Source organism: Manis pentadactyla, chromosome 18 (assembly GCF_030020395.1).
Source record: "Manis pentadactyla isolate mManPen7 chromosome 18, mManPen7.hap1, whole genome shotgun sequence".
Classification (NCBI taxonomy): Eukaryota; Metazoa; Chordata; class Mammalia; order Pholidota; family Manidae; genus Manis; species Manis pentadactyla.
The window spans coordinates 27909599-27937275 of NC_080036.1; the positions used below are offsets into that span (position 1 = coordinate 27909599).

The window sequence follows — 27677 nt, forward strand, 5'->3', positions numbered from 1 at the left end:
TTGGTTCGGGATGGGCCCTGTGCTGGGCAGGTTGTCTCCGCGCTCGGCCTCTGGTGCCTGACCCATCAGTGAGGAAGCCGTGGCGTGACGTGATGAGCCTCGGTTTCTTCACCATTAAATGGGGGCTGAGGAAACCTCCCCCGCCGAGATGTCACACATGCCGGATGAACCGCAACGCCCTGCACACAGCGGGTGCTGGGGCACCTGGAGGTCCCTCAGGACCTCCCAGCCCTAGGAGCCCAGCCTGGGACCCAGCCTTCCTGTGGGAATCCGCCTGTCGCACGCCTGTCTCTGTAGTCGCCAGGATGGACATACCTTGGCCAGGCTTGGAGGATGAGAAAATTGGCTTCTCCTGAATTTGGGGAAGGGCTAGAGATGAGGGCGCTCCTCTCTGAGGAGCCCAGAAAGTCCCAAACAGCTGACCCCAGGGTCCCTGTTCTGTGGCCTCCTTGTGTGTGTCAGTGGTGGGGGGCTGCAGGGGCCCCCGAATCTCCATGGAGGGAATTCCCAGTGTGGCTGGCCAGCCGGGGACTGGACGGGGGGCTCAGGAAGAGGTTCTAGCAAGAAGAGGCAGGTAACAGCCCACCTCTGGCTTCCCAGGGGCCTGTTTCTGGAAACTTCAGCTCCTGTGTGCCCACCCACATCACACAAGGGATGCTGGGGAAGGGACACTGGTGGCACTGCTTGGCAGGAGGAAGAGCTGGCTTTGTCTTGTCCAGACTGTTTTAAAACAAAAAATGGTCCATAATGCAGTTTTAAAAGAAAAAAAGGAGCTGGTTATGAAATAGAAGGTATAAGTGAAGTTTATATGTATATAGTGAAAAACTGACTGGACAGGCTGACAGGGCTGTGTCCTAAATTATAGGCTTGAAGCTGGAGTTTTCTTTTCTCCTTTGTGCCTGTCAAACTTCTTGGCAGTGAACTTGATTTGCTTTTATCATCAGAATAGCAGCAGTAAACACCACCATCTTTAAACAACAGTACATGAAGCCTGCGGTCTAGGCTCCAGCTGTGAGCAGAGGGCCACTGAGGGCGACTTCAGCGCTCCCCCTGCTCCCCATGGATGGTGACCCGCAGGCAGGGCTGAGGCCAGGGCCACCCCTTGGGAACGGTGAGAGCTGGTTTCGTGTCCCTCAGGCCACGGTGGACGCCTCCTCCCCTCTTGCCTGAGGGGTCAGATCCAGACCTCTTCCATCCCCCAGTCCTGAGGGCTCCTGAGGTCCTGCCAGCCACCTTGCTGGCCCACTGGCGTAACTGTGGCTTTGTCCCACCCCCACCAGGGGGCCCACTCCCCGCCTGCCGGGAACTGGGCCAGGCGGGCGGACGGACGCGGTGACAAGCAGCTGTGACGTCTCCCCACTTCCTTCTACCTTCCCTGCTGCTGAGTCAGGGTCCCTTTGGGGACAGAAGGCGGGATGTGGCAGGACGCTGGGCAGCCCCCAAGGACTAGGCAGGCTTCAAAGAGAGGAAGGAAGCTTCGAGGAAAATCAGCGAATAAGCAGAGACGGTCTGTGTCCCCATGTGTCCCCGTGTCCCTGTCCTGGGCTTGGTTCTTTGCAGGGTCTCCTCTGGGACTGCGGCCACAAAGCCTGGCAGGCACCCCAGATGGTCTCGTCTCAGAAGTACAGTCTCTTGACCCTTAGCAGATCCCTCTGTTTGCTTGTGCCCTGACCCAAGCTCCTCGCAGCAGCTGTGACGTGACAGATGACACTGGGAGCTGGCAGACACCGCGAGGTGGCACCTGAAGACCTCTGCTTAATCTCACTGCCCGCAGATGAGTCACGTGAGCAGCCCACCGGGGTGAAGGTGAGGAAGGGGCCTGAGCTCAGAGGTTCTCAAACAAGCGCTGTTGTTTCTCTCAAGTCTCCCGGCCTCCATTCTCCCCGGGGCTGTCTGTCCTCCCAAAGGCCCTGGTCCTGCCGCCACCTCTCCCGTCTCCCGTCCTGCTTGCTAGACCTAACTGACAATTCACTTGTATTTTGTGTGTTTTAATTACCAGGCCATTTCCATTGCATGACTGTGTCATAATTTGATGGTTTCCAGTTCCCTCCCAGTGCACTCACCTGAGAGCTTCTGCAGACTTACCTGGGGGAGGCACAGGGAGAGCTGCCTGCAACTTGGCAGGATGCCACATCAAGTTCCTGCCAAGTGGCCTGACCGATCTTTTCCTCCACCAGCCGTGCCTTAGACTGGGGTCCACATTTGAGAGCACCAGCCTTTTTTTCCTCTTGATTCTGGCCAATCTGATAGGTGAGACATGATATCTCACTATTGCTCAACTTAACGTTTCTCTGACACCAGCAGGGCAGAGCCTCTTTTCTTGAACGAATTTATTTTTCTATGAGGGGTTTGTTCACAGCCTATGATGAACTTTTCTGTTGTGTTGGTTTTGTGTTTTCTTTTGGTTTGCAGTAATCTTTTATATATTCTGGAAACTGATCTCCTGCTGGTTGTAGGTATTGCAAATATCTTCTCCCAGATTGTGGCATTTTGTTAAATTTTGTTTGTGGTGTTTTTTGTTGCGCTGAAGATGTGAATGTTAATGCCATCAGACTCATTCATGTAGTCCTTTACGGCTGATGCTTTTGGTACCTAAGAAATGCTTCCCTATCGAGGCACGAGGGGACTTTCCCAGTTGCCGGTTGGGTCGTATTTCTTGGTCTGGGTGCTGGGTACAAAGCTGGGTTCACCTGAGGAAATTTTATCAAGCTGCACGCTTATGACATGACATGCACTTTCTTTATGCATGTTGTAATGAACAAAAAGTGTATTTAAAAAAGAAACCATTCCTTACCCTGAAGTCATAAAAATATTCTAGATTTTCTTCTCCATGTGTGAAGCGTTCGTTATTCACATGTAAGCCTGGAGTCCACCTGGAGTCGGTGTGTGGTGTTAGGTGGGGCCTAAGTGTACCTCTTCCCTGTGGATCACCACTTGTCCCGGCACCAAGTGTAAAGAGCCTGTCTTTTCCCCGCTGGCTGGCGATGCTTCTGTCACGCAGCGAGTTCTCGTTCATGCAGTTCTGCCTCTGGGCTCTTCCGCTCATTTCCTCTCTTTGCAGCCTGATGCCAAAGCTGGTGTGCTTAATTTCTTTAAAAAGTTTTAATATCTGGTAGGACCCTGTGGAGGGCTTCAAGACAGGAAATGATATAGTCACAACGATGCTGTGACAAGGTCACTCTGATGAATGGAGAAGGATCTTAGAGACCACGGCCAGGATCGGGGTCCAAGCGAGAAGTGAGCAGCTCAGCAGCGGGTGGTGGCCGAGAGGGGTGCTGACGTGGACGTGAAGTGGAGGTGGAGTGGCTGGGATTCGCTGTTGGACTGGAAAACCTGAGATCGAAGGGGACTTGGTTTTTGGCCAAAGCAGCTGAGAGGATATGGTGGTGCCATTTGCTGACTGGGAAAACCTGGATGAAGCTGACAGGTGGGCTCTCCGAGAATGCCCATGAACGACTGAATGAGCGAAGGCGGCGGGCAGGCGGGAGAGCGAGCAGTCCCTGTGCTACCGCCTGTGGCCCTCAGCCTGAGTCCTCAGGGTGAATAGGGCACCACCCCGTTTCCCTGCGTGGCTGTCATGTCCCCCAGGCAGGGCTGTCAGTGCATCTTCCCTGCTGCGTGGCAGTGCCCCATCCCCGGCCCCGAGCTGGGACCCCCAGAAGCTTGGTCCCAGGACACTGGCTCACGGAAGGCTTCCAGTCCCCGGGAGGCCCGAGGCTTCTGGGAGTCAGAAGCAGGCCCCTTAGGCTGCAGGTCTTGCTCTACCACTTGCCTCCCTCAGTTAGTGGTCTGGGGGAGTCTTTGTGTCATTTTGAAGGTCTGAGCCACTTGCCCGGATGAAGCACCGAGTCCTGGGTGTCCCTGGGGCGTGCGGGAGGCACTGCTGAGGAGAAGCTCACAGCCTCAGTGGCCCTGCTTGTGGCTGGGAGCTCAGACCTGGGCAGTTTTGACCGGAGAGTCTCTCTGTTTACAGCCTGCCACTGGCTCATCCCCCCCAGCTGTTATGAAAACACCTTTAGTTCATAAAGAGTGGAAATTGCATCTGAGCGCTCGAGCTGAGTCGTTTCTCTGAGCAGGCCTTCGGCTGGGCAGCCTTTTGGCCAGGCCTGGGGCGGGCTCTGTGTGGGTCTGCATTTTCCTTGGGGACAGCCCCAGGTGGCTGGGCAGGCCCACTCAAGCCCCAGGGCACGGGCTTCACTCGGCTACTCATTGAATCAGAAGTGATTAAAGCCCCTTCCCAGTGTTGAGAATGGAGTCCCAGAATGGCTGAAGAGAAGGGAGGGACCCCAGAGTTCTCAATTCCCCACATACCTAACGGGGTGTGCAGAGGGGTGAGGAGTGGGGAGGAGGGAGAGATGAAGGGGCAATCTCAGCTTGGGGGGCAGCTCGGGCTGGGTCTCGCCCTGCCTATGCACCTGGGAGCCCCCAGCAGGAAGCTCTGTCTGTCCTGCCATAACCCTGGCCGGAGGTGGCCTTCAGACCAGGGCCCAGCATGGCTCTTGGAAGAGGAGGGGGAAGGAGGCGGGTACAGAGGAAACCAGTCTTTATTAAGCACAGCATCTACCTGGTGCCGAGGCCTCGGCTAGCTCGTTCTCAGCCCCACGCCTCACGCCTGGTCCAAGGACCCTGGCCCCTTGCCGGCCCCACGGCCTGGGCTGGTGACCTCACCTCCCCAGCATCCGTCCTCATCCGCCAGCTTATCTTCCTCATCTGGCCTCAGGGTTGCTGTGAGGGTCAAGCAAAAATACATAGTCAATAAATGGCCCCTCATGCATGGTTTTATAAATAGGAACGACGCAGTTCACATTTATTGAGCACCCGCTGTGCCAGGCTGTGTGCACAGCGTTCTCTTCGGGTCGCTCCTTTGATCCTGCTGGCAACTTTGAGGCAAGATCTCTTTTTAGTCCCATTTCATATAGGAAGAAATCGCGGAGATGTTAAGTAACTTGTCTGAGGCTATAGAACAATGATGCCGGAGCCAGAATTCTGATTTTACGTGTGATTACGTACATCAGGCAGGCTGGATCACCCTGGTATTTCTCAATGTGCATTCTTCAGGGCCCTCATCTTTGCTCCATTTTTTAAAAAATTGCTTCACCATCAGATAAGCATGGAAAACCCTGGAACATTGCCTTCTCCTTCTGAGAGACTCCTGGGGCCCTCTGGTGTAGTAGAGGCTCTCAGAAGTGTTGTGGTGAACGGGGAAAAAAACACAAACTGTTTGGTTTTTTTGGCTTTTTTTTTTTTTTTTACATGAAGAACATTATGTTTACTAGACTCCCCCCTTCACCAGGTCCCCCCCACCACATACCCCTTCACAGTCTCTGTCCATCAGCGTAGTAAGATGCTGTAGAATCACTGCTTGTCTTCTCTGTTGCACAGCCCTCCTGGTGCCCCCCCCCACATTACACATGCTAATCGTAAGGCCCCCTTTCTTTTTCCCCGCCCTTATCCCTCCCTTCCCACCCATCCTCCTCAGTCCCTTTCCCTTTGGTAACTGTTAAACTGTTTGTTTTTAACGTGGCGTTTCCCAGCTGGTTGGCTCCTTGGGCCTCATTTCTGAGGAGCCCTGACTACGATGTGCTCGGAACTCACATGGGGCACTACTGACCTTTGTGCTGTGTCACAGGTCTTCTAGGGTCCCACAGGCCATCCCCAGGAACACTGTGGCTTTAGGACCCCACATTGTTCCTTTGTCCTCTCATTCATTTATTCATTCGACAAACATCTTGAGTCTCGCAGGCACAATGAGAGGTGGAGAAGGACTTGCGCCTAGTTTGAGAATCTTTCAGTATGTCTGATGCGGGTGACAGAACAGTGTAATCAGAAGTTCGAGGAACTCAGGGGGCCCAGTGGACGGCACCTGCCCCAGTCTGGGGGCCAGGGTAGGCTTCCCGGACCAGCCGTCTGCTTGGTTGGTCAGGGGAAGGACGTGGGTGGTCAGGCTGTGCGTCTGTGGAAGAGCTATGCATTATCTGGACTCTGAAGGACACTCCATGGGTTACTTGATTCCATTCTGTGGGGGCTATTTTACAAATTTGCAAATTGTGGACAACTGGTAGTAATGCAAACCGATTCCTGTCTGCAGACCTGCAGAGTCTGAGCCGCCATGCAGAACGCCAACCAACTTCCCCTCCCTGGTTTGCCTCCATTTGCACATTCATTTCAATATTCCTGATCTATAGATATGTCTGTACTTCTAGATTCTCTTGAACTGGTAATAAGAAAGGCCCAGTTTCCTTATTGATTTAGGAGTTTAGTAAACTCTAACCTATGTCCATTTTTATTTTTATTATTTTTTTGATTGAGGTGTAGTTGACATGCAATATTATATTGGTTTCACATATACAACATAGTGATGCAACAGTTATATACATTATTAAATCCTCACCCCAACTAGTGCAGTTACTGTCAACATAGATGTTACAGAACTATTGACTATATTCTCTATGCTGTACTTTTATTTTATTTTATTTTATTTTTTTTATTGAAGGGTAGTTGACAACAGTATTACATTACATTAGTTTCAGGTGTACAACACAGTGATTCAACATTTATATACATGATAATTCTAGGTACCAGCTATCACCATACCAAGTTGTTACAATATTTTGACTATATTCCTTATGCTCTACATTACATCCCGGTTACTTATTTATTTTACAATTGTAAGTGTGTTTATATATATATATATATTTTGTGAGGGCATCTCTCATATTTATTGATCAAATAGTTGTTAACAACAATAAATTTCTGTATAAGGGGGTCAATACTCAATGCACAATCATTAATCCACCCCAAGCCTAATTTTCATCAGTCTCCAATCTTCTGATGTCTATGCTGTACTTTTGTCCCTGTGACTAATTTATATCAAGATTGAGATCTTGTGCCTCTTTATCCTGTTCACCTACTTCACTGACCCCAGCCCTTCCCCAAGGTAACCACCAGTCAGTGTCTATGAGTCTAATGCTGTTTTGTTCTTTCTACTTGGTTTTGTTTTTAGAGTCCACATGTAAGTGAAATCATATGGTGTCTGTCTTTCTTCACCTGGCTTATTTCACTGAACATAATACCCTCTAAGTCCATCCACGTTGTTAAGATTTCATTCTTTATTGTGGCTGAATAATATTCCATTTTGTATATGACCCACATCTTCTTTATTCATTCACCTGTTGATGGGCACTCGGGCTGCTTCCATATCTTGGCCATTGTAAATAATACAGCAATAAACATAAGGCTGCCTGTATCTTTCTGAATCAGAGATTTTGTTTTCTTCAGGTCAATTCCTAGAAGTGGAGTTCCTGGGCCGCATGCCCATTTTTATATCTGTATGCCAGTCATAATGTATCTCTTTTTAAAAGGATGGTGGTGAGAGTCCCAGTGGGCACAGGACACATGTGCAGAGATCTGGAGCCTGCGCTCAGCACCAGGCGTCGAGCAGCCGCAAGCCTCACCCGCATCCCTGTCAGAGCGGAGCGGCAGGAGCGGCCGGAATGGGCTGATTTTCCAGCCGCTACTCATCAAGGGTGGAGGCAGCCGGGCTGGAGCAGGATGAAAACACGCTGGTGATGGGTTCTCAGGTGCTGACGGGCGCGCGCGCTTGGGGATTGCATGACTCGGTGCCACCTCGACTGCTGGGTTTGCGGGGGCATTAAATGCACTTCTGCGCTGGAATCCCTTGCGCCCTCTGAGGACGCAGTGGCAGCTGTTGCTCCTCCCCGGTCAGGGAGTGGGCACTGGGCACTGGGCACAGGCCGCTTAGTTTAATGAGCTCATGCTGTGCACAAACACAGGCAAAACTCACCAAGAACAGAGGTAAGTGGGGACATGTGAAGCCTTGTGTCTGAAACCAGGGAGATTCCATGAAATTTTTATTAGAATTGCCAATCCTAGGCACCAGAGCCCTTAAATCAATTAGCTAACGATTCCTGAAATGCTTAAAAGAAGACAAAGGAACTGGACACTCCATCTAGGAATGCTGTGTAACATGGCAGCCTTTGAAGGAAGCTGGCCTGGAGCAGCCTGCAGGCTGGGTCAGGCTCAAGCCCCGGGTCGGGAGGGGCTTTCATGTCTATGCTTTTTCCTCTTGGTGACTTGTTGCTGGCAGCTCCTGCTGAAGTCCTGAGGACGGGAGCCCCTTCTTCTCATCCCCAAGGACAGACCCTGCTGGGGTGGCCCTCAGCCAGGCAGACACAGCTGCAACCCTGCCTGGTGCTGGTGTGGCACTGGCCAGGCATTTAGTGGTGCACGGTGTCGGTCATCAGCAATGTGGTGCCGGGGAGGCCATGGGGACTCAGACACACTCTGCTGTCAGGGAGCTCAGGGTTAAGGCGGCAGTGCCGTGGGGAGGGGCCAGGGCTGGAATGGGCACCCAGAGGAGGCCTCACTGTACGCCCTGCGTCCCTGAGAGGCTAGAGCTGGCAAAGGAGAAGGAAGCGGCTGTCCTGTTACAGCACCTGTCCAGCCCGGACTCCGAGCTCACAGACACCCTGGAACTCCCAGAGATGCAGGGGATGGAGCCGAGGGACTGTGACAAGGGCTGAACCCATTTCCTTGGGACTGGGTGGCCAGTGAGCCCTTCCCTGACCCTCATGCCTCCTGCGGTCAAGGGGGGCTCCTACATCAGCTTCCTCCCTGGCAGGGAGCCCAGAAGAAGCCCTCTGTGCCCTAAACTCTCCTTTCTTGTTCAATTGGCATAATGCTCTGCCCAGACCAGCTTTGTGCCTTCTGCACCCAGTGCTGGAGACTGCACTGCCCTCTGGCCAAAAAGCCTAACCACCCAAACAGAGAAACAAAGCTCTGGTGCAAAGAGAGCCTGGGCAGCCTTCCTGTGGAGCTGGCTCTTGGGGAGTGAGGTGGGTCCGTCCCCAGGAGAGGGGTCCTCCTCAGGACTCTACCTTCCTGGCCTGAGGCCCAGCGCTGTGTCTGTTGGGTGGGTGGAGCCCACGGAGAACTTACCCTGCACGCACAAACACACATGTGCTCAGGGATGTAGGACAAGGGCAGTCATTTCGGCACTGTTTGCTTTAGAAAAGATTAGAAATAACCTGCTTGTCCAATAGTGGGGGATGGATAATTCTGGGCACCTGCTCAGAGCCCTTAAAAAGGAGAGGTTTCTTGGGGTGTGCTCACAGGATGAGGGCAGGTCCTGCACCCCAAAGTGGGCCCTTTGCCCATCCCCCAGAGGCAGCTACAAACGCCCGGGTGGGCAGCCTGTATCCCTCAGAGCCCTGCCCCAGGCTGGCTCAGGACCCTCCTTGCATTGCTCCATTCCTGGCCTGGCACTGGAGCTGGGGCTCAGGAGTGAGGTGAAGAGGGAAGATTCGAGAGCCAGTGGGCCTGCCAACCCCAGCTGTACGGCCTCGAGTGACCCACTCACCCCAGTTTCCAACCCATCTGTAAAATGGGGACAATTTGCCTACCTCACAGGTGAGACGAGCAGCTGGTACACAGAGCAGGTGTTCAGTAAAGGTGAAGGCGACTTAAGCTTTGTCCAGGGGGAAGTACAGGGGTGCAGACCAGAGGCAGGGCTGGGTGGCAGAGGCGCCCTGCGCTGTCTGCAGGGAGGCGCAGTGGCTCAGCTGTGGCAGCCTGCTACCTGCCGTGTGCTTGTTAGGGGCACAACCCAGCTCCCCGCCGCCCCCACAGCAGCCAGGGTGCAGTTGAGGGAAAGTTCCCGCCACGGTTTCCTGACAGCGGTGACAGCCCCAGCCTCACCCCCGCCTGCCCTGAGAGTCACCAGCACCACCGGGTGCGGCGACCTCAGCTCACTGCCGGCTGCTGGGGGCTCAGTGTGCTCACAGAGGGTATGATCTGGGGGAGCGTCTGTGGGAGCAGGTGGATGGTGGGGAGGGCGTCCCACTCAGCAGGCCCGGGACCCTGCCCTGCCCACAACCCTCCGGGTGCCTGACGACCTCGTGGCTCCCCGCAGACCCTCAGCTGGCTCCAGACTGAGCCTCCGGCTTCCCAGGAAAGTAAGACTTTTTCCAAAATTAAACTTTGATCACCTTTCCTCCCTTAGCAGGCTTGATGATTTCCCCTTTCACTCCCTTCCTCTTTAAGCTAACATCTCATTGTCATTCTTTAAACAACTCTTAGAGGTGCACATGATCTTCTGTGTTCCATTTTAAGGAGCCGTGAGGAAGACTACCACGTCCCTGTTTTTGAGATGAGGAAGCAGCCAGAGGAAGCAGCCAGGACAAGGGCCTGGCTGAGGCTGCCCAGCTGGGAAGAGGCCAAGGCCCAGTCTCCAACACTCGCCTTCCTGCCTCCCCTTGCTAGCAGGGCACTGGGCCTCAGGGGTGGGCAGAGCCCCCAGTGGCAGCAGGTGCTCACAGCCAGGGCAGTCAGGGGGGGCTTCCAGAGGGGAGCTTGGGACCTGGGGGTGAGGCAGGAGGGCAGGTAGGTCTTCTGGTGGAGGAGAAAGCATGTGCAAAGGCCAGGCAGTGTGGACAAGGGTGGATTAGCCAGTGGTTAGAGTGAGGGTGCAAATGGAGAGAGCCAGGAGTCAGGGCTCCACTCAGGAGGTGGGAGTGGGAGACGAGGCCTGTGGAGTCAGATGGGGCTGGGGACCCCTCAGTGTGCAGGGAGACAGCCTTGGCTGGGTCTGTTCCAGACAGTGTCAAGGCCTGGCTGGGTCCCCAGCGGCCCGGGCCCAGTCCCAGCTAGAATGGGCTGGTCTCAAGGGCTCAGGATCCCAGGGCAGGGGCAGGAACCTCTGGGCAAGAGGCGCTCGATTGGTTCTTCCAGCTGAGAGAAGCCAAATTCCCTGGGACCAGGCTCCAGATGCCTGGGTTGGGACCTGCAGGGACTTTGGGTCCTCACACTATCTTCCCGAAACACCTTATTTATGCTAAAGTGTCAATGACTCAAATGCAATGTACTGGTATGCAGTGCTGGCTGTTGGAAGACTCTGAGGTATGTGTGAAAGCAACGGCCATTGTGTTGTTTTTATAAAGATGACACTCGCTCCTTCTCAAGCAAAACAGGACAAGGGATGCAGAAAAGTACAAAGAAGGGAGCAACCCCCCACCCCACCCCCACCCACTCCCCTTTACAATACCTGCTTCCTGAGGGCAGGACTTTCTTCTACTCTGTTCTCTGCTGTATTCCCAGCACCTGGGACTTCCTGGCACAGAGCAGATGCTTAACAGAGACCACCATCCAATGTTAACATCTGGTGCAAGTCATCTGTACACAGAGAACTTCGGAGAGATGAAGAGCTATGGAGAGAAAGGTAAACAGGTCCAAATAATTTTAAAACAGGATCATACCACATCTACTATATTTTCAGCTAGAAGTATTTGATTTTAAACTTGAGTTTAAAAGGAAAAGAAACCTGAAAATTTGCTAACCTGAAAATAGTGAAATCTTTACTTTTCACAGAGATATGAGTTCATGAGTCTCTCTAATGTTAAGAAAAGAGATTATGAAATTCATGAAGAGATTGTAGTCTTAGGAGAAAAAAAATAAAGGCTCCTCTCGGGTCAGGCTCAGTCCTTTCTTGGCCTGAAGAAGGCCATCGGTCCCCCCTTCTTCCCTCTAGCTCCTGATTTTGATTCTACGATTTTCACTTGGTCAAGTGGAAGTCACTTATCCTCTGAAACATTTATACTCTGTTCTGTAACTATAATTCTCCCAATATTTCATCTTAGTCCTATATTTAAATAGATTCTATTCCATTTTTAAAATATATTTTGTCCCTAAGTTTAGCTCTTGGAGTCATCTCTTGTTTCAGAAAACTTGTGAAAAACTTTGAAACGGACCCAAAAAGAGACCACTGTGCCCTGCCTTTCATCACGTTGGAGCAAATCTAAGTTGTAGAAAACTCACAACAGTGCAAATGATCCTTGTCCATAGAAAAATGCAAATTAATTTCATCCAGTGGAATGTAATCAGTTGTTGGCTGTTGATGGTTTTTGCGCGCACATGCAAATTCATTTCTGTATTCCTTATCTGCCTAAATATGTGTGTGTTGTTCTAATTTTCCTTTGAAACAGTTGGAACGGATTAATTGTTCCCTAATTATTGAATGAGTTGAATAAAATGTTTGATGTGTTCATTTTATATTGCATGAGATTCATGATTTTACCTTTAAAAAAAGTGACCCTTTAACTGCTAGCTAGATTTCACTGCTGAATTTTTTTTTTTTTTTTCAAAAACAGCTCACAGGTGCTATTTTCCCTGACTGTGTTGTCTGTAAATTTGAACATCACTGGAAGTAATATTCTTGGTTTCTCCTTTTCCACACAACTTTGAAGACCCAGCTCTCTTGTCTTCTGTGAAAAAATCTGGAGCCGATTGCTTCTCATCTTTCCTTTGCTGGTGACTTGGTACTTCTGACTGCGTGAAGAGTTGTTTTCTTTATCCTTAAAGTTCGGTAACTCAGCCAGATTCAGCCTGTTCCTGGCACCCATCGTTCTGCCGCCGCCCTCTGTGCCTTCTCAGCCTCCGGTTCTTCCTTCGTCCCAGGGGGAGTGTCTGTAGATATTCCTCTGCTTTAGTTGTTGGATAACCTCCTTCAGGGATCCATCCCTGGGATGCTGGAAGGTCTGGGTTCCATAGTGACCACCTTCTCTTCACCTGTTTGAATTAGCCGTCCTTTTCCTCTCAGTTCACCGTGACATCCACGTTTCTCTCCATGCTATTAGTTTGCTCCTGGAGACACGGTGGCTGGGTGTTGGGTACGCAGCGGTCCTGCCTGGTCCTCCCTGTGCCGCCTCCCCCCTGCAAGCCCTCCGCATCTCCTCCTGTCACTCTGGGATGGTCTCTTCTGTGTGCCTTTTTATGTCATATTCACACGAGCTCTTCTCTGTCCTGAAGCGGCAAGTTTCCAGGAAGCTGCCTTCGATCCTGGCTCCTGTCCGCATTTGGCTCGGGCCCTCATGGGACTTCCTTCCGGCTCCCAGCCCTCAACAGGCCACCAGCCCTCGTCAGTTCTTCCCAGCTCGCCTGATTACCTCGGGTGGCACCTGCACTCAGACCTTCTACCCATTCGGGTGCAGGAACCAGTCGGCCTCCCCTCAGAAGTTCAGTTTGAGGTCTGTGTGTTTTTGACCTGCTTTCGGTGGATGGTGTGTGTGTGTGTGTGTGTGTGTGTGTGTGTGTGTGTGTGTGTGTGTGTGTGTGTGTGTGTGTGTGTGTGTGTGTGTGTGTGTGTGTGTGTGTGTGTGTGTGTGTGTGTGTGTGTGTGTGTGTCCTGCTTTCGGTGGACGGTGTGTGTGTGTGTGTGTGTGTGTGTGTGTGTGTGTGTGTGTGTGTCCTGCTTTCGGTGGACGGTGTGTGTGTGTGTGTGTGTGTGTGTGTTTGAGGTCTGTGTGTGTGTGACCTGCTTTCGGTGGATGGTGTGTGTGTGTGTGTGTGTGTGTGTGTGTGTGTGTGTGTGTGTCCTGCTTTCGGTGGACGGTGTGTGTGTGTGTGTTTGTGTGTGTGTGCGTGTTTTTGACCTGCTTTCGGTGGACGGTGTGTGTGTGTGTGTGTGTGTGTGTTTGTGTGTGTGTGCGTGTTTTTGACCTGCTTTCGGTGGACGGTGTGTGTGTGTGTGTGTGTGTGTGTGTGTTTGACCTGCTTTCGGTGGACGGTGTGTGTGTGTGTGTGTGTGTGTTTGACCTGCTTTCGGTGGACGGTGTGTGTGTGTGTGTGTGTGTGTGTTTTTGACCTGCTTTCGGTGGACGGTGTGTGTGTGTGTGTGTGTGTGTCCTGCTTTCGGTGGACGGTGTGTGTGTGTGTGTGTGTGTGTTTTTGACCTGCTTTTGGTGGACGGTGTGTGTGTGTGTGTGTGTGTGTGTGTGTGTGTGTGTGTTTGAGGTCTGTGTGTTTTTGACCTGCTTTCGGTGGACGGTGTGTGTGTGTGTGTGTGTGTGTGTGTGTGTGTGTGTGTGTGTGTGTGTTTGAGGTCTGTGTGTTTTTGACCTGCTTTCGGTGGACAGTGTGTGTGTGTGTGTGTTTTTGACCTGCTTTCGGTGGACAGTGTGTGTGTGTGTGTGTGTCCTGCTTTTGGTGGACGGTGTGTGTGTGTGTGTTTTTGACCTGCTTTCGGTGGATGGTGTGTGTGTGTGTGTGTGTGAGGTCTGTGTGTTTTTGACCTGCTTTTGGTGGACGGTGTGTGTGTGTGTGTTTTTGACCTGCTTTCGGTGGATGGTGTGTGTGTGTGTGTGTGTGAGGTCTGTGTGTTTTTGACCTGCTTTCGGTGGACGGTGTGTGTGTGTGTGTGTTTGAGGTCTGTGTGTTTTTGACCTGCTTTCGGTGGACGGTGTGTGTGTGTGTGTGTGTGTGTGTGTGTGTGTGTGTGTGTTTATTAAATTATAAAGGTCATAATATGTCAGAGATGCCAGAGGCTGTGTGTGTGGCGGGTGGGGGACCCCCCAAAACCCCCTTTGCTGGGGCTACAGATCCCTTCCCTGCCATTCCTTCCACACTTGCACCTGGGCCCCTCCGGCGCCAGGGCTGTGTCCTGCCCCCAGGCCCGAGGCGGCCTGATGCGTGAGGAGGGGGCCCCGGGGACCATTGCTGTGGAGACCGTCTGTCTGCCTCGTGTTTGTTGGGTGGTTCTTTCCATCGACAGCCCGACGTTGTGCGTCATTTCGTCAGGTACTGGGGGAAGGGGCCTGTGCCCTCCCTCACTCTGCTTTCTAAAATCTGAACCCCTCTCCTAGGCAGCCTCTCTGAGCTGCAAATCCCCTGGTCCTGCCCGTCCAGACGCCCAGAGAGGCTCCGTTTCTGTGGGCCTGGGTGGGACTTCCCCCTCCCCACCCAGAGCCGCGTGGGTGTCCAGGCCTGGGGGTGAGAGCTGCCGAGCCATTCGCCAGGGCCCTGCGCGTTCCGGCCAAATCACAGGGATGGGTCTCCAATTATGTAAAATCATGTGGCACTGAGCACTGCAGCTCTGGAATGTCTGAGTGGGTGGGCAAACCGGATCATTCATGGTATCGGAGAGGCCTCTGTGGCCAGGAGAGGGGAGGGAAGTGACTTGCCTGAGGTCACACAGCCAGTCAACAACAGACAAGTTCGAAGAACTGGAAACACCAGTCCCAGATCTGGGGCCTGGGCATTGGGGTAGCCCCCTCAGAGGGCAGGAAGACCTTTGTCTTTGGCATGAGGAGCCCCTTGCCCACCTCTGGGCCTTGCACAAGAAATGGTTGTGGCCCTGCCCCTGAACTTTGGTTGGGAGCTTCTGTGGGGTTGGAGGCTATCCCGGGAGGCACATACCAAGTCAGCCCTCTCAGGAGAGTGACCCTGCGTCCCCTCGTGGTGTCCCCACCCCATTCACCCACTGCCCTGGGAGCCATGCTCTCGGCATGAGCCCAGGGCTTGGTAACAACCTCAGGCCAGGAGGCAGGCTGAGCAGTCCTGGGGAGGAAGGTAGAGAATCTGGAATTAGGGCCAGAGAGGGGTGGATCAGGCCTGAGAGGGTCCCCCATCTGCCTGGGGAGGGGTGGCCGGAGTCGGGACATGACCGGCAGTACAGCTTGACCGTCTCACCGAGATGCTTGGGGTGTCCTGGGTGTTGTCGCCCATCCAGCCTGGTGATATCAGGCAGCCTGGGAATCCAGGGTCCACGCCTTCCTTCCTCCACGGCCCTCCTGGCTCAGCTGCCACAGGAAAATCGCAGGACTCTGTGCACAGGGCTGTGGTGAGGGTTCATGCCTGTAAAAGCACACAGGAAGCAGAGGCTCTCAGGAATGGAGCTGCTAAGCCCAAAATAGACCCATTCCATGAGGTTACAAGGAACGTCTCACTGGAGTCTCACCAGTCACCATAAAGCTGCGATTTAATTTCTCTCTGCGACATTCTGATCCTTCCCTGCTAACCCCCCATCCCATGCCATCCTGGAGTCCCTGCTAAAGTTCAATTCCAGCCCTCTTACCAGAAGAGGGGGGCTGACAGTGGCCCCCTATGTGTCCTGGGCACGTGAGTGTCATGATGATGGCTGCAGTTTGTGCGACTGGCCGTGCTCTGGGAAGTCCATGGGGTGGCCCAGGGACAGGGGCAGACAAGGCCCCAGCAGACACAGGTGCCCAGGGAGGAAGTGCCAACTCAGGATTCAAACTGGAGCACCCAGGCCCCAGCGGCCTCTGGAGCAGGCCTTGAACACATCACCCACATTCGAGGGCTTCTTGGCCCTTAACAGCGGCCCCCCCGAGAAACACAGGCCAGATGGCCCCAGTGTCTCACGGAATCCCACTTGCAGATGCGGAAGCAAGGCCAAGAGAAGCTAAGGCTCAGTGGCCAGCAAGTGGCAGAGCCCGAGCTCAGCCTGGGCCACAGCTCCCTGGCTGACCTGGCCCGGCCGCTCTGTGGACGCCACACCCCGCTCCGTGTCTGGTTCCTGGTCCCGCCAGCCTCTTTATTTGCTTGCTCTGTGATGGGGCAGGTCCACTGCTTGTCCCATGAAGCTTATCGCCCTACCGAGCGGGCAGGCAGCTTGTGATTACGGCTGATTATCATCACGCGCTTTGGCCTGGGGTTTCACACGTCTTCACTTGCTCTTACCGTGTGACTGCTGAGTTCTCTCCTCACTTTGCAGAAGCCTGGGCTCTCGCGGGAAGAGATGCAGACGTGAGCTACTCCCATCTTTGTGGCAGGGTCTTGGTTTCAGGGAGGCCCTATGTGTTCCAGGGAGCCACTGAGGCCTGTTTCAGCCTCTCTGAGCCAGAGTCTCTTAGCCTTTCAGGGATGCTGGCCCCTTTGACAATCTGATAGAAGTCACAGCCACTCTCCTAGAAACCTGCAAACACACAAAAATAGTCCATACAACTTAGGGATTTATATACCCTCTGATGCCCGTTGTAGATTTTCCAGGGGTTTCTAGAGTCTGCAGTGAGACCTCTTATGTTATGGGGTGCTGTCTGGCAGTCTCCTGAACCCTAGAATCTGGATGCTTATGATTGCTGGATAGCTGGGCATGGCCATGCCTGAAGGAGGCTTCTTTTCTTTGTGAAAGCGATTTTATAAAAAGATTAGGTTGAGAATGGATGAGCCTACTGAGTGAGAACTATGCCCAGTTTATTTGCCAGTCAACTTTTGCACAAATACACACCACGAACAGCAAACACAGAGTGGGTCTGTGCCGTAACACTAGCTTGTGTTCAGTGAATGCCAGGCACTTCATGCCAGGCTGATCGTGGGTTATCCTGTTAAATCCTGGTGACAGTCAAGCCCATAGGGTAATGCTATGCTCTCTGAGGCACAGCAAAGTTAGGTGTCTTGCTCAGTCACGTGATAAGCTGACCCGATTGGCCTCTGACCCCCAGCACTCTGACATGAGAGCCATTTGATAGCCTTCCTTGCTATGAACTGGTGAAACCCACAGCCCCCCGAGGCTGGCCCCATCCTGTCTGAGGCTCGACTTTTTCCCAGCTCAGCAGCTGGTTCCTATTGGGTCCAGGCCAAGAGAGCGGGCTCTAAGTAAACACCAAAATGGCATTTTTCTGGCAAATCTCTGTAACACGTGGGTGCCTGGGGCCCCTGGTCCAGGAGTCCCCAGTGGACCGAATCCTGGCATGCTGTTCACCTGGCCTGGCAGGGAGACATCATTCTGCTCCTGGGCAGATTTGGGTGGTAATGTGACCCCATCTGACCCTGCCGGCTGGCAAGGCCTGGGAAATGTCAGTTTACACTCGCTCTGACTAGTCTTAGGGAGCTTTGCTTGGCCCCTAGAACACTGCAAAGTGCCTGCCGGGAATGGCACTTCTACTTCTGCCCCCAGCTGCCAGGTCTCTAAGACGCGCCGGAAGGGGCTTCAGAGCCCTGGCTTCCCCGTGACGCCGGCCCCCTCCCTGCGAACAGCTCCCGCCGAGGAAGGCCGCGCTACTTCCAAATTCTTAACCCCCCCTCCGGACGGTTCCAACCTACCCAACAGGCAGATGCAGCAGCTCAGCCACCAAGCAGAACCACGGATGAAAGAGCCAATGCCTTCCCAAGGCCCGAAGCTAAAATTCCCGGCAGCTGAGGTTTGCGTTCACCTGCGAGCTGGCCCCTGGTGCCCCTTCTTCTGCCTGAGGTCAGTGCTTCTCAAAAGTGGGCCAGTGGCTGACAACAGCAGCCCCCGGGAGCAGGTCAGATGCGACCCTCAGGCCCCACCCCAGATCTGCTGACCAGAAACTGCTCTTCAACCAGCCCTGCAGGACTGCGAAGTCCAGATCCACTGCTCTGGGCCTCTGCCGCTCAGTGGGGACTTGAAGCTCTGCTCAGGCAGGAGAGGCTCAAGCTTGAATTCCATCCCCGCACACATCTTGTGCCTCCCCAAAGGCTTCTCCACACCAGGGTGGGCTCCAGACGCACAGGACCAAACTGGGAGGTGGAAACGGGTGCCAAGACTATACAAATCTTAGCACACGGTTACTGGCGCATCTCCACATCAGTAAGTGGGGAAATTGGCAAGCTTTCTGAGAATAAATAAGACAGTAATAACCAAGAACATCAATACATACACAAGAAGGACATCTAAGTGAATGCTGAGGCCAGCTGGAAGTCAACTTTCACTTGCTTTGGTGAGAAGCCAGCAGAAGCTGTGAGGGCGAAGCCTTCACTGACTGCCCTGCCACTGGGCTCCACAGGCCTGGCCTGCCAACTGGGCCGAGAGGTCGGAGGTCCGGCAGGCCCCAAGCCCCTGTCCCCAGACTCCTATCTCATCTCCCACGGGTGGGCAGTCTAGGCAGGTGCCTTCACAGCAGCCGTCTTCACCCACCCAGCCATCCACCTAACGTGTTATCGGGCACCTGCTGTACAGCCAGAACCCCGGCCTGGGGCAAAGAGCAGACCTGAGCTGAGGGCTGTGCGGGGAGGCGGCAAGACTTGCGGGGTGGGGGTCCTTGCAGGCTGTCTGGGCTCCCACCCTTCTCCCTCCAATGCAGCCCCTCTGCTTTAGCCAGAGTTCCTGCTGGGCCCCCACAGTCACCTCGGCAGGTTGTCTCGCCCAGGGCAGTTCCCTCATAGTGAGGAGGGTGGCCAGGTGGAGAAGTGTCTCTTTCTGCTCAGGAACAGGGCCTGGGGCTGGCTCTGTGTCCCTATTGCCTTTCTCAGGTGAGAAAAAAGAGCAGAGGAGGGTGAAGGGCAGCCCCAGGGGAGACGGCCAGACCCTGGGAGCCGGCCTGGAGTCCCCGTGGCCACTCCAGCCTGTCAGGCCCCACATGCCAAACCCCGCTGAGGCCTGCTAGCCTGGCCTGATCTCAGCCCTGGGAGGGGACAGTCACTCATGGCCCCACAGCCTATTTCCAGTTCACTGGATGTTTTAACCCCAAAGCCCTTCTGGAGCAAAGGTGGATCCCAAGGCGGCTGAGTGGCTGTCCCCTGGCCTTATTCTGATGGTAAAATTGATACAGAGCCTATTGTAAAAAGTCAAACATTCAGAAAAGTAAAAATCACCTCAATTCTGCCACTGTTAATATTTTGGTGAGCAACCTCTTTCTCCTTCTCCACACAAATATACATGCACACGAAGTGAGAAATAAAATCTTTCCTCACCATGTTGTTTAAAAAAAAAGTGCTGTTGTTTCCAAGACGCACAGCTGCTGAGCCCCGGGAGTGTCGTGTCACGGCCTTGTGCAGCCCGTGTGGGCCCCGCCAGCAGCGAGCGGCAGGGGGTCCAGAGGCAAGGGGTCTGCGGTGCTCCTTCAAACATGGTGCGGGTGACTTTCCAGGCCAACAAGCAGAACACTCATCACATACTCTTAAATAAAAAATAAATTAGCACAAAGTTGGCCTTTTTTGGAGAGCGGGGAGTGTGGCCTCTGAAGAATTTCTTGCCACTCAGAGGAGGCAATGTGAGCCGCAGAGACCACACGCACACACACACACACACACCCCTACATCGTAGGAGATCCTGAGCCAAGTGGGCTCAAGGGGAGCCCCCAAATCGACCCTTCAGGCAACAGAGTGTGCCCCGACCCGGGGAGGGTGGGGACTGTGGTATCATGATGCACACACGCCGTCCCCTCGGGATGCCTTCAGAGCGTGTTGACAGCCCCATCCCTGCCCTTTTCCCCTCCTTGGCCAGTGGGACCTGTCCACTCCTGTCACCTGTTACTCTGAAGGCTGGACAAGCCAGAGCCTCCTGCCCCCATCTGCTGGTGTCCAGCGTCACCCTTCCAATCCTTTTCTGACCCTGTGACCAGACCAATTTCCTCACATCAAACAAGGTCATGTCTGTCTCCTGCTTTAGTGCCTTCCTTGGGGACAGGTCCACGCCCCTCCGCCAGGACCACCGGGGCAGTTCTTCTCCCTCCCTCAGCTGGCCCTGAGCCCCTCCCAGCCCTGCTCTAAGTCTCCACCCTTTACCTTTCGCCTGGGGTCGCCCCCTCTCCTTCTGAGTTCCTACTTCTCCTTCAAGGCTCGCACTTCACTTTTTGAAGCCCCGCCTGGACTAGGTAACCCAGCGGGGCTGCACAGCACCCCATATCCAGTCCACTTCTGAGCCCTTCTCCCAGGGTGTTAGAGCGTGTGCTGTTGCCCCTCTTGGCAGTGACCTTGCTGGGGGCACAGCACCTGTAAATGCTTGTGGGGTGTCTGACCAAAAGGGCACCCTCAGCCACCCTGGGAGGCAGGGACCAGGTGTTACATTTATTGTGCACATGAGAAATTGGGGTTCAGAGAGGCTGTGGAGCTTTAAAATTCACTCAGCTAGTGCGGAAGGGGCAGGGTTGCTCTGCTGGGTGCTGGGGATCCGGCAGTGACAGAGGGACTACAGTCCCTGGTGTCACCGCACACATGCAGGCGTCGAGTGGCAGTGGAGCCTGTGGGGGCGACTTCTCCCTGGCACTGACTGTTAAACCACGGCGGCCACAGTCGTTCATGCTTCTGTCTTGAGGTTAGCGGGGTTACTGCCTCCCCGGGTCATGAGGCACAGGCCCCTCGCTGGGGACATGAGACCCAAGGTTCTGGGTCCAAGCAGGACCCCAGCCACGGTGGTGGGCACACTTCCTCCCAGGCTGGGATCCCATCTGTCAACAGAGGCTCTTTAGACCCTTCCCAGTGAAAGTCCCCGGGTCAGGATTCCCAGCTCACACTCCCCGCCTTCCCCCCCCAGGCTCATTACTCTGTGCTCTGCCCCGGGGAGGGAGTCTTCCCTGTGGGAGGTGGACACCTCCATGCTCAGCTCCCACCCAGAGCTGGGCAAAGGACCCTGTGGAGGTCAGGCCCTCAAGGCTCCTGGTGGGGAGGACACGGGGCCAGGACAGGCTGACACCTACAGCCTGTGTGTGCCAGGCCGTGTGGGCCCCATAGGGAGAGGTCTGCCGGGGAGGACTCCCACATGCCAAGCAGGCCTAGGCCTGGGGCCATTCAAGTCCGGGATGGCCACCAGTGGACACCAACTCCTCCGTGGGACAGTGGAACTGTGCAGATGGGCTGTGACGACAGAACCCCATTATCCTCCACCCCTGTCCCTCCACCCAGGGACCCAATTCCAGGCCCACATCCCTGATTGCACTGCCTCCCTTCCTGGGGCTCTGTGGGCTCCAGCTGTAGACTTGGGCTTCCGTCTAGCCTCCTGTGCTGTCCTCTGCCCCAAAGACCAAAACAGGGGCTCAGCCGCCCGCTCCAACCATTGTGAGGCTTTGTTCCCCCTCCTTCCTCTCCTGCCAACAGGGAACACGCATCTGGCTGAGGAAAGCTGTTCGGGAGTAGGAAGAACAGGTGAATGGGTGCTTTTTGGAAAGCAGGAACTTTCTAAGGGCCAAGTGTGCTTGCTTGTCCTAGAGGCTTTGGAGGGACCCTGCACAGCTGCAGAATTGAGCCCTTGCCTCACAGGAACTGAGGGCAGAGGCCGTGGGCTGGAACACCTAGTGGGGTCTGGTCAGGGCCCGGGTCCCTGGAGCATGTCCCACTAGCCCGCTCCTCCACACTCTGAGGCCACGTGGCTGCCATGCCAAGGAGGGGCTGCTGGAAGCTATTTGGGATTCCACTCTAGCCTCCACAAAGGGCCCACTGGCCACTTGTCCTGCTGCCAGCACAGGAGCCCAGGAGAGCTGGGGCAGGGCCTCTGGGGCTCGGAGCAGCTCCAAACTGCAGGAGAAGCAGCGGTTTCTCAAGAACATCAAGGGGACCTGGACCACAGCCTCCACTTCCTCTTCTGGAGAAAAACCGCAGCTCGGCTGTGCTGGCTGATAATTCTGCAGCTTCTGTCCCTGGGGTTTTGAGCATGGGGCAGCAGATGACCCCTGGGGCTACGGATGGAAAAACGGTGTTGGGAGACGTGGGACTGTCCAGGTAAAGAGCACAGATCTGGATTTGTTATAATTTATTGTCCAAATTGGCACCTTTTGAGAAGGAAGCTGTCTTTACTTTTACACCAGGGCAGCAGATGTCAACTGGGACTCCTCAGGGCACACTGATTCTGTGACCCTACTTACTACCAGGTCCTGGCTGAGTGGATTTGGGCAATTGTATAACCTGTCTGAATCCTGGCTTCTGCATAAAAAGGGTAATGCACGTGCCAGTCTTCCAGGGCTGTTGGAGGGCTTAAAGGAATGATTTAAACATAAAAATTCCCTGGAAGCGACCTTGGTGTACCATGGGCCTCCGTCTTTCTCTCCCTGGGTGGTAGCAGTCCCCTCCTGGGAAGTCACGGCTCTCTGGAGGAAGTCCTCGTGGTGGCAGGGCCCAGGGCACGTGTGCAGGGGACGTCAGTCAGGTGGCCTCAACTACTTGTTACTTCGTGCTCCATTTTCTCTCCTAACCCCCAGGTTCTTCTGCCCACTTGAGCCAGGGCTTACCTGGAAGATGGTCTGGAAATGTCAGCCCTGGAAAGCGTCCTGAGGAAGTAGCCCACAGTCCTCAGCAGCCTCCGTTGGGCCGGTCTCCTCCATTAACTATGGAGCCCACAGGTGGCACTTGAGACAGGAAGTGGGTGTGCAGCTAGGAGGGTGCCCCTTGGGGTGGGTGCAAGGCCCACTCAGTCTTGAGCCTCCCGGCAGAGTCCACAAGTTTCCAGCCAGCCTTGACCTCAGTGCCTTTGGCTAGGCAGGGCCTCGGCAGCAACGCTTGCTTGACCAAAGGTGAGGGAGGAGTGACACCAAACAGGTCACCAAAGCCGTGTACAGCAGAGACACAAGACGTCTCCAAAAACGAGGTGCTTGAGCTCTGAAGAGGCGCCCCGATCCTGCTTTAAGACTTCCTGGCCAAGCAGCCTATGGATGGAGGGCCTTGGAAGGTAAGGCCCCCCCAACACTAAAGGACCACACCAACGTTTTGCTCGCTCTCACCGCTAGTGCCTGACCATTCTCTTGTTGACCCCAGATTTTGTATGTTCTCCAGTGTTGACAATTTGATAGGCAAAAGAAAGACATCTCATTGTTTAATTGACACTTTTAATTAGGGAGAAGGAGCATTTTCCACATATTTGGACCATGAGTACTTCCTCTGAGAAGAGCCCAGTCACATCCTTTGTTCGTTTTTCCACTGGGCTGACTTTTGCCTCGGTGGTTACGGGTCCTCTGTAGTATGGATGTTAATCCTGTCACACATTTTTCCTGTTCTCTCCATCATTTGCCCTTTAATTCTGTCACGTCGTCTCCTACACAGTCTTACAGCTTCACGGCGTCCTCCCGTGCATGTCTCTCCCTTCGACTTCTGTGCTCCAGTTGTGCTTAGCATTCCTGAGACTGTCCAGCTGCTGCTCCCGATGATCTGAGAGACAATGGGCCCAGGGCTCGCAGTGGCAGCAAATCATGCTTATTCAAGAGAAAGTGTTTGTTTAAAAATAAGAACTGTCATCCCAAGCATTTATTTAAATATTAATAGATATGGGTAAAAATTACAAATGGTGTAATGAAACTAACAGCTTTATATTCACAGATGGTCAGATGCTGACAAACAAGAAATAAGATCTATGTACAAGGGATGTGGTTGTTAGGAAAATGCATACGAAGGCCTAAGGAACGGTCTGTTGATAGGCTTTGGTGGAGCCATTATACCCAGTTTTCCACTGGCTCCTGAAGCTTCTTGAGAACCACGCAAAGCTGAACCGGGTCCAAACATGTTGGCAGATTTAGTTTTAGAAGATATCCTTCTGCAGGTGGTGGACCCCCTAGAAGGTGACAAAGAAAAGAAATTTAAAATGTTAAATAAATCCAGAAGTGAAGGATCGTCCACCTCTTCACCTGCATGGAGCTGCACACTGTTCACAATCTCCGGTCTTGTGTGTCTTGGCGTGTCTTCTGCCTGTAACCCCCCGGGGTGGCTAAGTTTCCTTCACCATCCCAGGAGTAAGGACTGCTGTCCTTCATACAAACCTGTCTTCCTAAAATGTCAAGGGCTGTTCCATTCTGTGACTTGAGGCCAAAGCCACGTGCCTTCTCTGCACCCCACCTTACACAGCCAATCAGAACCCCTTTCTCCAGACAAGAGCTGAGATCCACAATCCCGCATCCATTCTGACCAAGTGAAGGAAGTGAGAATTCCTTGTTTTAAGTTCCAGATGCCCGGACAATAGACTCTCTGGGATTCCTGTACTTGCACAGTCCAGGGATAGGTGGCTGGGTGGGTGAGTAGTGATGGGCCGGAGCTGGGATCTTGCATGTGGCCTAGCAGGGTGGCAGAGGGGAAGGCTGCAGATGTGGGTCCCCAGAGAGGCTCAGGTCTGCCACGGCTGTCAGGGCCACACCGTCAGCAGCTTGCACCTTGCCTACACCCCAAGATCTGTGTGCTCTTACCCCCCACTTGCCGCCTGCCTTTAAGACCAGGGAAGAAGCCCCTACCACAGGCCATCACAAACTCCTTCCAGCACCGTGCTTCCCTCACTGACCTAAAGATAACAGCTTTTTTCTCCCTCAAATAAAACATTAAAAAAAAAAATTTACAGGGCCAGCACGTTACAAGGGTAAACGAAGAGCATTTTCTACGGAAGCCTTTCCCTACGCGAGTACTTCCAGCTGCTCCGTAACCAGGCTGCATTCATGCCCAACATTAATCCCACACCATCAGGGTAGGTACGAGGCCTCCCATCTCTGAAGTTACGAGCCGAGGTACCAGGGCGGCCAGTCTACGGCAATGGCATTCTGGTGGGGCTGGGTGAAGAGTGGTATTTCAACATTACAAAAAACTCTTGCTGGAGGGCAATTTTACTGAAGAAAACTGGCAAAGATCTGCTAAACCGGCAGAGAAGCAGCCCTCTATTTCCCTGTGTTGATTTCCTGCTGAGAAATTAAGCCCCGAGCAAAAACCTGCTGTTTATGTTGATTTACAGCATGTATCTGCCAACAGCAGCCTCCCGTTTTCAGGGCTGTCCACACTGCCCAGTCCACACTGCCCGCACTCCAGAGGGCTCAGAACACAACTGCTCACTGTGGAATTCTGAAGATGCAAGACCCTGAGGGTAGGGTGGGAAGTCAAAGCTCTCTGGCAAAGGGCCACACCGGCTCTGTCCAGCACAGAGACTCTCAACCAGGTAAGCAGACTGCAACCTGGGAACTGTCTTTCAGACGGCGGCAGTGGACTTAAGGGGAATGGGGCACAGATACAAAGAGGCTGCTGGAAGGGTTAAAAAAAAGTCACAGAACTGCCTGGTTTTAGCCAGGAGGGATCCGAAAAGAATCCCATCGTGAATACATCTGCTAATTAAAAACTAACATCGGACTCAGTCCTGGCTTTTGGACAGTGTGAGTTTAACTATTTCTTATGGGATTGGCTTCTAGGTCATAGGGCAAAGGGCTTCACTCTGATAAACGAAAGTTGTGAAAATGTAATAAGGGAGCCAATGGCAACGAGCACTGAAATATGCTTTGCTTTGTTCCAACAAGTGAAAACGAGAAGATGGTGGTTTTGTTTCTGAGCTATCTCCAGGGGCAACGTGCAGGAATTAGTGCTCTGGGCAGGCGTGGGCAAGCCCCCGTCCAGTCTACCTGTGAGGGTGAGGCCAGGCTGGGGACGGCCTCACACAAGCCTACCCCAGGCCAGGCCTCAGCTTCCTCATTACAAGCCCCAGGGGCTTGGACCAGATGCCTTTTAAGGTCTCCTTCTGCTCTGTGGGAGGGCCTGAGGAAATGAGTATTTCCCAAATGAAGGAATCAATGAAAAAAACAAGAAAATGTTCCTACTGAAGAACATCTGTTGGTCACTTGTGTACTAAAAACCACAAAATTAAACTAACATTTACCAATGCCTTTCATTCCAGAAGGATTAGCACATACAAGATGCTTGTTTATGGACTTAACAAGAAAATGATAATTTGGTAACACTGTCTTCCTTTTTCTTCCCTCACTCAATTTTTGTTTTTATTACACAAAAGTAAAAGAGGTAGAAAAACTGCAGAAGACAGACACAACAGCTTGTAAAGGTTTACCAAGGACTTGCTTCCCTTCTTCTGTAAGCACTCCTGTTACCATATGCAGCTTTTTGGGGCCAGCTTCTCCAAACTGACAGGATGGTACGACCCTACCAGACCTTCCCTACGAGGCGAGGGCAGGTGGGATCCTTGCAGAAGACAGAAAAGGGGGGCTGGCAGAAACGGTGCAATTATGAACAAGACGGCCACCCACATCATCGCCCTGGACCTGATACTGCTCTCTTTGCTCCCTGGGGTGTGCAGGGAGCCCCAGAGCAGCCATATTCTGGCCTGGGCACCAGGCACGTGTGGGAAGGGAAGACTACAGCCATTCCCTGAGGCCCTCCAGGCCTCGCTCAACTGACCTCTTGGTGTCGGGGCTGACAGGCGGTGTGTGGGGCAGGGAGTGAGGGGGCCTCCGGGTGGAGGATGGCAGATTCTGCACAATAAAAGCAGTGTAACCAGTGCTGACAGAATCATCAAAGCGATGAAGAGTCAAAAGCCTGTTCACTCAGCTAATATCTGAGTTACAGTATTTTATGTGCAAAAGGCTCTAAAAGGAGCAATTATCAAACATTTTTTAAAGGTAAGCTCAAAATTGGAGAAGTTTTTGTAAATAGAAAACTTTAGTGATAATCAACTTCAGAGTAGATATTTTAAAAACCTGAAACAGATGTTTTCCTTCTGTATCAAACCTTAATCATCACCCCCTTAACTGAAGAGATTTAATAATGGCTTATTTTAATAAATACTTCAAAGCAAACCAGCGCACTGTACTTTGGGGGCTTCCCCCATATCCCCCACATTGTAGGACGTGCCGCAAAACATACCCCTTTGTCCTGGAACCACCGAAGCTAGTTTTTCTCCTCTTGGACCTTTGGGAAGCTGGCATCCTTTTCCTCTTTCTTTCATTTTTGGTTTTATTTGCAAAGTAGTGAGAAGATATGGGTGTTCCCTCATTAAACTCCTCAGAGACATTTCTTCCGGTGCCTCTGCTGCTGGACGGGCTTATTCGAGGGGAACCATCCTCAGCTACAAACGGACAATGCAGATGGTTATCCGGTGACACCGGGCTGGCCCACGTGCCGATACAGTCAACGCAGACACGTAACACGGGTGCAACTCAGCTGAGACCTGGCTGCTTTCCTGGCGTCTTCCTGCCATGTGGGTTCAACAATTCTGCAAGAACTGAACATTCTTTTTTATTTCACAAAACCCCAAAGTGCTCAATGGCAATTTATTTTCAAAGTAAGGGGATCAGAATTCATTTAAAAAAAAGTGTGATACTCATCAGCTTAACTAATGACCTCAAGCGAGCTCCTACTCTGTTGTGTGTGGCCTGCATCTCTGTTACTGTCTGGGCAGATAATCCTGCTAAGTTCTTTGAAAAGTGCAAAGTGCTATATAAAAACCAATT

At 53.1% G+C, this 27677-nt stretch overlaps 2 protein-coding genes across 17 annotated transcripts in view; one reads left to right on the forward strand and one right to left on the reverse strand.

The window, feature by feature from the left end:
- On the forward strand, positions 1-27103 carry LOC118935479 (uncharacterized). Of its 9 annotated transcripts, XR_008994691.1 has the most exons (6): positions 7676-7815; positions 10132-10327; positions 11116-11236; positions 12614-13040; positions 14463-14589; positions 15521-15870. XR_008994691.1 is itself a non-coding variant. In XM_057494817.1 (5 exons), exons 1-5 carry the CDS (start codon positions 7775-7777, stop codon positions 24819-24821), a joined length of 807 nt encoding a protein of 268 aa, XP_057350800.1. In that variant the 5' UTR covers positions 7676-7774; the 3' UTR covers positions 24822-27103. The 9 variants fall into 9 exon arrangements, 4 of the variants coding, with proteins under 4 accessions (XP_057350800.1, XP_036787696.2, XP_057350801.1 ...); XR_005033830.2 differs by adding an exon at positions 1-1783 and having other exon boundaries at positions 7362-9974; positions 10132-11236; positions 14463-15870; XR_008994692.1 differs by lacking the exons at positions 12614-13040; positions 14463-14589; positions 15521-15870 and adding exons at positions 1-1783; positions 11738-11871 and having other exon boundaries at positions 7362-9974.
- The window catches only part of BLM (BLM RecQ like helicase), an 86736-nt gene continuing 82348 nt past the window's right edge, over positions 23290-27677 (reverse strand). For all 8 annotated transcript variants that reach the window (XM_036931793.2, XM_057494813.1, XM_036931792.2 and 5 more), the window contains 2 exons: positions 27091-27292; positions 23290-24025 (listed from right to left, as the gene is read on the reverse strand). In XM_036931793.2, coding sequence (XP_036787688.2) covers positions 23848-24025; positions 27091-27292 — 380 coding nt within the window. In that variant the 3' untranslated portion in view covers positions 23290-23847. The remainder of the gene's footprint in view (positions 24026-27090; positions 27293-27677) is intronic.